The following is a 12,308-nucleotide window of genomic DNA, read 5'->3' as shown; positions in this document are numbered from 1 at the left end:
TTTTCTCTGTCTCAGTTTCAGGCCATTTCCTCTTGTTCTCTCACTGCAGGAACGGCAGAAGAGATCGACCTCCACCCCACTACAGCCTCCTTCCAGGGAGTTGTAGAGAGCATGAGGTCCCCCAGGAGTCTCCTTTTCTCCAGGCTGAACAACCCCAGCTACCTCAGTCACTCCTCAAATGTTTTGTGCGCTGGCCGCGCAGGCGCTGCTGAGCAGGGCAGGGCTCTGGGCAGGGATCTCCTGTATTACACATAGGGCAAAGTTAAATCCAGCCGTCTTGTGCCCCATTGTCCGGGCAAGGCCTGGGCCCGCAGCCTCCCCCCAGCACTCCAGGAGGGCCCTCTCCCACCCCTCGTCCTCCCGTTGCCATGGGGAGAGGTGCTGGTAAAAGGCATCATCCAATGGGTCGAAAATGGAGAAGTCGGTTTCAGCTTCACTTTCAGCTTCTTGCTCTCATAACTAGGGTTAGTGCAACTATAGAGATGTGATAATGCAGGAGAATTATCTTAATGGAGCCGTGCGTGCTAACCACCACTTTTGGTCAGCTGTCAGGAACTGTGTGACTGAATCAGTGCAGTAAATTGAATTGATCAGGTTGGAAGGGACCACAGAGGGTCATCTAGTCCAACTTCCGTGGTCAAGCAGGGTCATCCCAGAGCACATCACACCAGACTGCATCCAAAAGGTGCTTGAATGTCTTCAGTGAGGGAGACTGCACAACCTCTCTGGGCAATCTGTTACAGTGAATGGTCATTTGCACAGTAAAGAAGTTCTTCATATTCAGGTGGAACTTCCTGTGCATCAGTTTCTGCCCGTTGCTTCTTGTCCTATTGGTTGGCACCACTGAAAAGAACCTGGCTCCATCCTCTTGACACCCTCCCTTCAGATACTTATACATATGGATGTTCTTGTCGGAGTTGTTGCATTGCCCTTAGGAGTTAATCTGATTGCATTACATAGAATCACAGAATCACGGAATCAATTAGGTTGGAAAAGACCTCTGAGATCATCAAGTCCAACCTATGACCAAACACCACCATATCAACAAGACCATGGCACTAAGTGCCACGTTCCAGTCTTTTCTTAAACACCTCCAGGGACAGTGACTCCATCACCTCCCAGGGCAGCCCATTCCAATGCTTAACACCCTTCCTGTGAAGAAACAGTAATCTTGTGGAACGCAGTGCGGGAGTATGTATTTGGTTCCCAGAATACCTGCCTTAGCAGGCTTTCCTCACCCTAATGCAACATTGAAAGTCCATGTTTCTCACTTTATTGGCACTTCTGCATTACTCTTTGTGAGGACTCTGTAGTCCTCCCTTTGTAGTCTCTAGAGTGTAACCAAAATCCACTTTCAGCAAGTATTTATGTATTTACTTGACTTTAGGGGAAAATAATTAGAATTATTTAATAACTTTATAAGCATGTAGTTCCAGTCTTAAGACTTTTTAGCTGCCTGTAGAACTGTTTCCCTAAAATAAATGCCTTTTAGTTCTCTGGAACAGCAAAAGTATCAGCCAAGACCACTGGGGGGAGCAACTGACTTGTGCAAATGAGCCTCTGCGGAGGCTCAGAAGGCCTCTTGTCATAGACAGCATAGGGAATTTAGACATATAAGCATCTAAAATTTACGAATTAATTCGGTGACTAAAAAACTGTATGGGGCACAAAAGTTAATCGTATTCCTTGTGTCATCTGTGCTAAAACTATATCTCATTCCTAGTTTATCTTTTCCATTATCTTGTGGGCCCCACCTTTTGCTTCCATTCCCCATAGTTAAGCTGCTTGTCCCTAATATCACCCCTTTCTTTATTATATTCTGTTTTCCATTACCACCTTAGCAACATTTAGTCCCACAGCCTTACAGTGAATCAGGGAAGCACAACCTGGCATCCCAAAGGAATAAGACTGCTTGTAAGTCTGTGCTGAGAGATGGCAAGAAATTTCTCTGGCAGCAGGATAACTGAGAGGCAATATTGGGAAGCTGGGACCTGATGCTGCCAGGTGTGAGAGGACTGGCAAGAAAGGACATGTTAAATTTGTCCAATTATATTTCACAGCAAGAAAAACTCACAGGCTGCAAAATTTCTCCCTAAAAATCAAAGTATTTGAGATTTTTTAATAGATTGAAACATTGTATTTTATCACCTATAACTATACCCACAGAGGTCTTTCAATTCTCTTTAGACAGGAAGAGATCTTTAAGAGAAAAGTAGATCTTTCACTGGTTTTCTATTGCTTAAAAGCTACTGATATCTTTAGCCCAAGGTAGCCTCTAAATTGTCTTAGTCTGAAAGCACTTCCTGATTACCTCCTTTAGGATGACAATACTTGTAGAAATTAATCATCTTTAGTCTATATTAATAGATTTCTTCCTGAGTGTCTCTGAAATACAGGCTAATTATGTGGCTAATGCACTTTTATTACTTATTTGTCTTAGATTCATATCCAAATAAGGTAATGTAAAAAATTGACCAGGAGCATAAATGCATTGAAGATGAAATCACCAGCCTCCTACTCCAAAGCGCTGCAGCTCATCAAAATTATTTTAAAATCTAAATTATTTCAAATATATCTTGAAGTATTTATGTTTTAAACAAACCTTTATTTTGTGAAGCTTAAAAACTTAAAACAATGTATTTGCAATTTGTTTAGGTATCATAAACTTACACTCATACTGAAGTGGCTTTATATTAAAATCTAGACAAGGAAAAATATTTTCTACTTTGATTTGGACCTTTTAAATGTAGACTCAATTTCAGAATATGATTTTACTTATGGCTTACTCATATTTAAAAGCTGAAGTTTATTTCAGACGTGTCACCATCACTTTCAAATAGCCAGGATTTTCATTCCAGATGAGCTCAGTGTAGATCTTAACATATATAGGTTTTGATTCCAAAGTGATGTTTTGAAAATAGAAGATCTGGGTCACTACAATATTCATTCTACTGAGCAGTAAACACTATGTGGCACACACTAAACTTTATTCACTTCAGCTGTATTGCTCTCTGAAAGCTGGAATTGTTCTCGGGTTGCTCTAAAATAAGATCTACAGACACAGCTATGTTATTGGCATACATTGTCTGCTGTACAAAAAAATCCACTCCTTAAAAAACATGATGTACTAGCTAAGCATAAGCTATACCAACAAAATGACTCTTTTGCCAGGATAAGCAGCGCTTATTTTGATTCCTCACTATAGCTGTATTAGCAAACTCTTTACAATGGAGATCAACTCCAAAGCAGATCCCAGAATATCCTGCTTCTCTACAACGTCAGCATTTGATGCAGAACTCCTTCTACAGAAGGAAAAACAGCTCCCATGGCTCCAATGAAGATCAAATTGTATATACAGCAGTGCAATATTCCAGCTTCGAAGATGGACTGACCTAGTCATCCCAGTGGGATGCTGAGTTAATGCACTCTTTCTGGCGTCTCACAGCACATCTTCTTCAAGCATCACCATTTTCCCTTCCAAAAAAGCAGTTTCTCCCAGTAGCTTCTGCAGTTAAAAAATCTGCAGTATTTTAAATATGTACCAATGACTTATATTAAAAATAATTGATTATGAAATGTATAAGAAAAAAAAGACTCTGCCTGGGTTGTATGTAGTTTTAGATATAATTAATTCAAAAATCATCTTAAGTATAGCTGCCACAGAACTCTCTGGATGCTACTTGAGAAGCTACAGCTACCAGTGTAAAAGGGGCCCTTCAGCATGTGCAGAGTGCATGGTGTCTAAGTTTTACAGTCCTGCTAGTCCAGGACTAAAAAGATTCTGACTGTAGCAGTCAAACATCTCTGCCAGTGCTGTGATGCACAAGATTAGAAACAATCAAGTCATTAACAGATTAGCGATTGATCCCTCTCCTTAATTTCGGAGTCTACAAGAAAGATGGAGAGAGACTATTTAGAAGAGCATTCAGTGACAGAATAAGGAGGAATAGTTTCAAACTGAAAGACAGTTTAGATTAGGTATTAGGAGGAAATTCTTTAGTGTGAGGGTGGTGAGGCACTGGAACAGGTTGCCCAGAGAAGTTGTGGATGCCCCATCCCTGGAAGTGTTCAAGGCCAGGTTGGATGGGGCTCTGAGCAACCCAGTCTAGTGGAAGGTGTCCCTACCCACAGCTGGGAGTTAGGAACTAGATGATCTTTAAGGTCCTTCCAACCCAAACCATTCTAGGATTCCATGAATCAGTTTTACTCTGTACATCACTGTGACACCATATGAGACACAGGTCAGAAAAAGGAACTTCCAAACCCATAATTCTGTCCCCATAAACAAATACACAGATGAGCACTGCCAGCCTTAAGCAACTGGAGTTAAAATGCAAACACTTGATTATATTTGCATAGTTGTGAAAATTTATTAGTTACAGTGTAATGAAAATCAACCTTTTTTTGGTACAGGCAGAAGTAAAAACATACTTTACATTTAAAAAAATCACAGCTTTAAAAACTGGCTTACACTGTTTAAAATGAGCAAATCTGGTTGTATTTCAAGGCATTGGACTTTAATACCTAATTTTATGCCAAACCATCACACAGTGCAAGAAATATTCTGCAATAGTACAAATTCCATACAGCAGTGCTGAATACTTTTCCATTTAAACTCAAAACATTGCTGTAGTTACATTTTTCTTTACATACTCTCTATTACAAAAATATCAAATTGCAAATTTAACAGTGTATTCTACAAATAAATGCGCCATGAGCAATAGGAATTGCAACTTTGGGACAGTTACTTTACAAAGTGTATTATAAAAATAAATTATATGGCAAATATCAAACAAAATCAAGCACATGCCTTAGGCTTTGCAAATAGAAGTGAAATTCAGCTGGCAGAAAGACTGCTTCTCTCTCTCTGACTAGGTACTTTCAAAATGCCAGCAAGGCCCTTCATTTTTAAAGCCCTACCAAGAGAAAAAAATATATAAAATCTAATGGAAGCACTAATACTTCCACAAATAGTCAGTAGCACAAGTGACCCTGGTGTTGATGGCAGGGAGCTTTACAGTGATCCATCCCACGGGCGTGGAGGGTAGTGCACACAGGGAGCTCTAGCGGGGCCGTAACTCATCTAGAGTTCATGCGTAACTGGTGAATGATGACACTCTCTAAAAGAAAAGAGAGCAAAACATTTGGGTTTATGAAACTGCAAATGCATTCATTGCAAGTTACTTTAAAGAAGAACAATTACAAGTGGCAGTGCTAGGCATTTTTCTAGAAACGTCTCACAGACTTACCCTCACATCGCTGCTTGATAAAACCGTCCTGGCTAATGCTACAGAGGGAGACTAAATTAGTTCCTGTCTAGGGCCCAGAGCTCCCTGGCTTCCACTTCAATGTCAAGACTATCATTTGGTCGTCCATAGGGAAAAGAGAAATACAGTTGAACGGATTAAACCACAGGGACAGTAAAGTTCCAGTTCCATAAGGAAGACTTGGAGTTGGATGTCTTGTAACCTGTCTAAGCAAATCCATCATAAATCTGATGGCAATTCTGAAATGGAGATGAGGAAGATGCATGGGGCCATTTCTCACTTTTTTTATTTAAACTTGGCTTACAAACCTATGCTGGATTTATTCAGCAAGTCTTCTTGAATTTGCTACTGACTTTAAGGGGGATAAATTTCAGCCACAGCATGCAAAACTAAGTGTTGACCTTTTCTTTGAAAGGCTGGATTTAACTTATATTATATTATATATATTATATATATATATTATATATATAATATAGGAGGTCCCTGATCCTGATTACTCTCTGGCTCTGCTGAAGTACTAATGACCTGGTCTGTTCTTCTATTTTATATACATGGCTCTTACAGGCAACTTTTTTAATATAAGAATTTAGCTATCAAGGACATTTTTCTCTGAAAAATTGTGTTTTATGCAGGAAATTATTTTTCTTAAGATTCCTTCCCTTTTTAATAGTCTTAATTTTTCAAGATTTACACGACCCAAGAAATGACACTAATCAAATCATTATTGCCTTTGACATTTTTATTGATTTCTGCTTTAGTTTGCTTCCTAACTAATATTTGCAAGATGTTTAAGTTACACCATAAGAAGAAAGAAAAATGAAAATATTTTCCATGTACTCTTAGTGCCAGAACTTTGCCACTAGATGGCAGATCACAGTGCTGATGGTGATTCCTGAATCAGAAAAGCAGTGCTTAGGCAACATCCAAGAAAATACGTTAAGGCAAATGAAATAATAGAATTTCCCAGACTGAAAGGATTTATTTTCCATACAACTTATCATTAACAAATGATTTTCAACATCTTAGATATGTTTTACCACATCTGAGCAGTGAATGTGAAAGAATCACAGACTACTGTATGAATTTACCTTACAACCACTGCTGTTCTAGCTTGAAGCTCTTGTGAAATATTATGTTAAAATCTGCATTTATATAATATCAGACTGTAACCTCAGGCAAACTCTCCCCTAATTTCAATGGGAGTCATGTGAACTCTATATGAAACAATTATTTTCTTAATATTCACTATGCACAGTATATATTAATATGGAGTTTAGACACAAAATTCTAAAAACTAAATGGGTATCAGAAAAATATCCTTGTTAAGGCTCAGTCACTGAATGAACAGCAAAACTACAGCATGTTTCTCAATTAGTCTTCCTCCCACAGGCCCAATATAGCAATTTTGCATAAGAGTAGGAGAAACTATTTTAAAAAAATCAAATAATTGTCTATCAGTTGTTTGTATTTGAAATGCTTCCATATATATGAACATATATATTATACACACACACATACTGTAGTTACTAAAAAAGGTGTCTGAGCAGCTATTAAGCTAAAATTAGAGTAGGGCACATTTTGCAAGAGTTCTTTTGGACCAGCCTCTGTAGGAATATGATTATATCAGAATGATATGATTACATAAATTTTTTTAGCGTTATAGATGTGAATAGTTCCAGGAGCTATGAATTAACTTAAACAATTGATTTTCATGACAGTTAATGTGAAACAGCTAATTCTGCTTTCAGTCCCACTGATGTAAATCAGAACTTCTCCAGGAAACACATCAGGATACCGGTTCATATAATGAAGCACATAAACTGACATTTTAACATACAAAGTTTAATTTCTTCTTACAATATATACAAACAAGTAACACCAGATAATACAAAAATCTATGTGCAACAGACAGCACATGCCCAAGCAACAGAAGAGTACATACATCGGTAATTCTATTTTTAAAATCCCAATAAGAGTTTTTTTGTTTGGAGAACAATTCACACCTGAGTGTTTCACACCTGACTCCCAGAGCTGATAGTTCTGAACCTCACAGTAGTTAACCCTGGTGGCATTTTCAAAAAAAAGCTGGGTTAAGAGCAGTGTGTAGCGAGTAAGATTCAAAGTGAAGTTAACATCCGTAAAGAGAAATGTTGCATATAGTTTTGCCTGAGAGAGCTCAGGCAAAATTAAGGGAATAAGGATAACTCACACTGATGTTAGGGGGAAAAGCCATTCCCCTAAATGAAAACAAGTTTGAAAGATGAGCTCACAGAAACTCCTGCCAGCAAACTACGTATTTCAAAGCAACTCAATGAAATTGGCCACTGATGTGTGATGGGAACATATAATTGGTCTTAAAATTGTCCTGACTGTTGCGGTTTATGCCAAGTACCTGAAACCCAGCAGGACAGTAGCTTACTCTCCTTAAAGACATGCTCTTCCACATCTGATCAGAATTACTGAATATTCATGTAAATATTGAGCATGTTTTTGAACACGAGTAGTGTATTTCAGGCAGTGACCTATGACTTGGCATCCAGTTGGCATGAATCAATATATTAATGTGGCTTTAGAGATTACTCACATGATGCTAATTACTATTAGCCATAAGTGGTTTGTGGTTTAAATACAGTAACATGCATATTCTGTGGACATATTCAGAAGAACCACAAAGCGTTGTTTGATTTTTCAAAATTCGCACTAATGGGTGTCACAAAAGGAAAAATGGTGCGCAAATAAATGAAAATCTGTTTTTCCTCTACCATTAACTTAGCATGTTTACCAATCTTGAGAGAAATCCCTCAGGCATGAGGGTTGAAGCTCTGTGCTCCTTCATTTTTAGTCATGCTTTCTCAACTGTATTGATCTGCTAATGACTACATTAGCAATACTCACATGTAGCAGTAATTCTGATGATGGGATCCAACGTAGGAAACACAGTAGAACACTTATTAGGAACTAAATTTAAAATCAGAGAGATCACCTGGAGAACTGAGGGTGCACTTTCTCGGTCCATGTGTGCTGCTCATGAATGAGTTGGCATTTTCCCTGCTCTTCCCCCTCTCCACTTTACTGCTGTCCTATGTTCCCATTGCTTGGCTTATCACAACTGCTTATATGGCCATGCCATCAGCCAAAACAGGATATCTCTCCAGCTGATGTTGAAAACGACTAAAAATGCAAAGATTGGTTCTCAGCCACCTTAGTTTCCTGACGAACCATTTTAACTATCATTATGACTCTGAGCTGAGTGTGTTTTGCTATTGAAATTATTCCACTTCATTAAAAAAATAAAAACCAAACAAAATGACAGAGAAAAAGGTAAGAGAGAGAAAGTATGAGGATGAGTGATTCCAGATGATCACTTAGGAAAGCTTGTTTTCCGCATTATAATCCACTAACGTAGAATACAAAAAAGCCCTGTAAATAAAGGCCCTAGTATTTTCCTATGGATTAGTGTATCAGAGTTGGATTCTTTGTTGCCTTGTCAAATCTGAGGTTTGAACAAAGCTTGTCCTTGTGGTACTTCTGACATCACTCTCTTGTATTCATTCTTTGATGCTGTATGAAGGTGAGCTCATGCTCTACTCTTCCATGCAGTGGGGCACTGCTAAGATCTTGCTCCTCTTCTCTGCCACCCTTTTCATTAAACTGGAAAAACTTCTTATTCTGAAGACCCCTATTGCTTTGTTAGGTTTGGTTGAAACTGGTTGATCTGTTCAGTGTTATTCATCAGGGAAGGACAGATGGAACGATGGACGAACACAGACACTTCATCTTATAAACTTTTTTTTTTCACAAAAGGCTGAGCTCAAAGGCAGCCTTTGGAACAGGGACATGAAAACAGGGGGGCTCCCTCCTCCTAGTTCAATATCCTGACCACTCAACCACTCAATTGTTTCTGCTCAGTGAATACTGAAGCACTTCATGCAGAACAGCACAGCCTTCAAAGGAGGGAATAAGAATGCCACCTTCTTCCCCCCCTCAGTCTGTCAGTGCCATTGGTGAACCTGCCTGCAGCTGATGTGAGTTTGAGTCTCCTCAGGTACTGCTGGGAAGGGGGATCTGTCTCCTACATTTGAAAAAAGGTTTCAATCAAAAACTTTTTAAAATAAGCAGTACTACCCCTCCATTTCTGTGGTATTTATCTACTAGGAAGCCTTCATGATTCCAGTCACTTTAAAACAGCCCCTGGTTTCCTGTGCCTTCCTTCTTTTTCTGGCCTGAGAGCCTGGAACTAAGCTATATTGAAGCTAGCCTTTCTTTGTTTTGCCAGATTCCTTTTAATTCAGATCAGTTCCCCAGTTAGGTTCAAACACTTGTGCCAGCTCAAGGGACAACCACATGTTGAGTGACTAAGTGAGCACTTTCTTGGCTGGAGTTGACAAAGACAGGACTACAGCTTTTCACTCCAGTGTGGGATTACATCCTGACTTTAAGTGACCATGAAATTGTGGCTTGACTTAGAAGCTCTTGGAAGAAATACAGGAATACCTGGATTATGGATCTTGGTGAGGTTCAGAGGCTGCAGTGCTAGAGTTAACTCACAACAGAAACCCTGACTAGACAAAGGCAGTGGAAGAACATCAAGAAGATCTTCAGGATGCCTCTGGGGCTTAGACACTGTCTTTAGACTTGGTTGTTTAAACTGCCTTCTGGACCTGACCTATTGAATGGAGAATCTTACTGTAGTCACTAAACATAATTGCCTTCAGACTTAGAGGAAATTCCAATATAATACAGAGTTACACTTCAAATTTTAAGACTTCTGAACTATAGGCTTTCTTTTTTCTTCATCTTAACCTTCTTCTACCTTTAAGAAACAAGGATAAGTTCAATTAAAACAGATGTTAAAATTTATAACTAAATATCTATTTTTAGCTAACAGTTAAACCAGCTGCCTGATTCCAACTCTTTAGGTTTCTGCTGTGGAGTGAAAGTTCCTTTTTGTTGTGCTCCCCCTGGGAAAAATAACAGGATCCTCAGTCTGACCTGTCTGGAATTTCTCAAATCTGTCTCATCAAATCCTACTGACGCCATAGGAGCAATCCCCAGATTGTGCCTGCAGTTCTGGCTCTAGTTGAACCAGTTTGTGTGCCCTGGACTTCAGGTACTGTGTCGCTGGCTTGTTTCTGCAGGTGAATTAGTTTCTTAGACCTCAAACAAAACACAGAACATTGCCTTGAGTGCAGCAACAGTTAACTAAGGAACTAAGTTTCTTTCACATAAGGAAGGCTTAAAAGGCAGCTGTAGTTCATCACTGTATCAAGCCACATTAGCTCAGGGCTCATGTTCACAATATTATTTAAATGGCTGTTTTGACCTTAAGACTTGCTTCAGTGCCAGTATTTAGAGTGAATATCCAGCAAAAAGCTCTTAAAAATGTGTTTTCTTCAAACATCTGTTAAAAAATCCGTGTTACAACAAGAACAGTAAGATCTCAGCAACAATTTATTGACATAGTGAGGCTTTCAAGTGATAAGAATTACTTGAGAGCATCTGATGTATTTCTGAAACAGTAACTCACATTGCTTGATAATTCCAGTTTCCAAGTTTTATCTGAAATACTGAATAGGGTGTTAGGAAAAATGCTACAAATATTAATCTGATTTTTGGATGCCATAGGAACCAGAACCTTAGAATTAACAGGTACTGTAGGTGCTACATATGTAAAAAACCCAAAACCTACTTCTTTTTTGACGTGGCAAATTAAAAAATGCGCTTCATGCGAATAATAAAATACCAGCTTTATGGTCAGCTAATTGCTATATCTGGATCTTAAACTGGAGAGCAATGCAAATCACAGACTGAAAACTAAACACTGCTTGGATGAATATAATTTTGTTGACCTTCTGTGACAGATTCTTCCATCAAATCTCTTCTCCTAGACAGAAAGCCATTTCATATTTTACCCACGGGTGCATTTTCCTTTCTGGGAATTGTATTTATTATTTATGGGTGGTCTTCCCGCCTTGCTTTCTGAAGGCTGTTTCAACCACTGGGTCCTTCACAGCTTGCTGAGATGGTTGAAGCATTATACAAACTTTAAACCCATCACTTATTGGTCTGCTTGGCTCCATTTCTTTTGGTTGAGACTTTCTTCTGTGGAAATTGATCGCTTAATGGAAATGTCCTTTAATAACTTTACTGTTATTAAATAAAAAATCATAACAATCATGGGCATCCACACTATTTCCATGCTGGAACAATTCCTTAGAACATGCTTAAAAAACGCAAGCATATAAATGAGGAAATTACAAAGAGGGAAGGAAAAACAATGAATCACCATGGTATTGTGAGGCAGTCTGTATTTATGACAACATATTATACAGAACTGAAAAATGAGACTAACTTCCTTATCAAACCCTCTCTCTTTCACTGTCTGTGCCTGAGCTGTGCCTTTAGATAGCAATTCCTGCCACCAGCAGTCTGTATTGACTTCCCCTCTAAGACATACAGATGCTTGACAACTAAGGTTTAAATATAAGATCCCAACAAAGAAAACAACAACTGAAAACCTAGTCAGGTCAACAGAGTGACTTGCTTCATAGTGTTAGTGATCTTTGGAGCAGCCATAAATGGACAGTATTGATTTTAGCCAGATCAGTGTTTCTTCAGCTTTGCTAAAGACTAAACACTTTTTGGCTCACGTAGCTTCATCTGAGCACTGAGCTGGCAGTACCCAGTGTGTGTAAGTCAGGGACCTGGTTTTGAGTACTGTCTACAAATGTTAATCCCCTCTGGAAGAATTAAGTTGGTGCTTAACACTGCTGCTGCCAAACATTGTGCTACATCCCTATGCCCCTGAATTCTGTAACTATCTTGAGAAAGCACCTCACCACTGAGAAACACTGACTCAGATGGGAGGCTCCTCAAGAGAAGGCAGGTCACACAGTGCCCATCCTTTCTCTCTTCCCCTCCCTCCCACAGCTGAGGTACTAGCTTTCAGTAAAACAGGACCTCAAGTGCACTGTCTCCTGGCATTGCTTCCCTAGGCCAAGTGGCATTTCAATAATGTGATCACAGGCAGGAAGGAAAGTG

At 39.1% G+C, this 12,308-nt stretch overlaps 1 protein-coding gene across 10 annotated transcripts in view; it reads right to left on the bottom strand.

The window, feature by feature from the left end:
* Nucleotides 1-4,345: 4,345 nt before the first annotated feature.
* FILIP1 (filamin A interacting protein 1) overlaps nt 4,346-12,308 on the bottom strand; it is a 104,403-nt gene continuing 96,440 nt past the window's right edge. For 9 of the 10 annotated variants that reach the window (XM_064650115.1, XM_064650113.1, XM_064650112.1 and 6 more), the window contains one exon: nt 4,346-5,120. Coding sequence is in view for 1 of the 10 variants with exons in the window: in XM_064650116.1 (XP_064506186.1) it covers nt 5,080-5,120 (41 nt within the window). In the remaining 9 variants the exon portion in view is untranslated. Of the gene's footprint in view, nt 11,370-12,308 lie in introns of all 10 variants that reach the window. The other variant, XM_064650111.1, reaches the window with a different exon arrangement.

This window comes from Pseudopipra pipra, chromosome 3 (assembly GCF_036250125.1).
Source record: "Pseudopipra pipra isolate bDixPip1 chromosome 3, bDixPip1.hap1, whole genome shotgun sequence".
In the NCBI taxonomy this organism is placed as follows: Eukaryota; Metazoa; Chordata; class Aves; order Passeriformes; family Pipridae; genus Pseudopipra; species Pseudopipra pipra.
The sequence above is the reverse complement of the archived record's forward strand: the minus strand, read 5'-3'. Positions and strand labels throughout refer to the sequence as shown.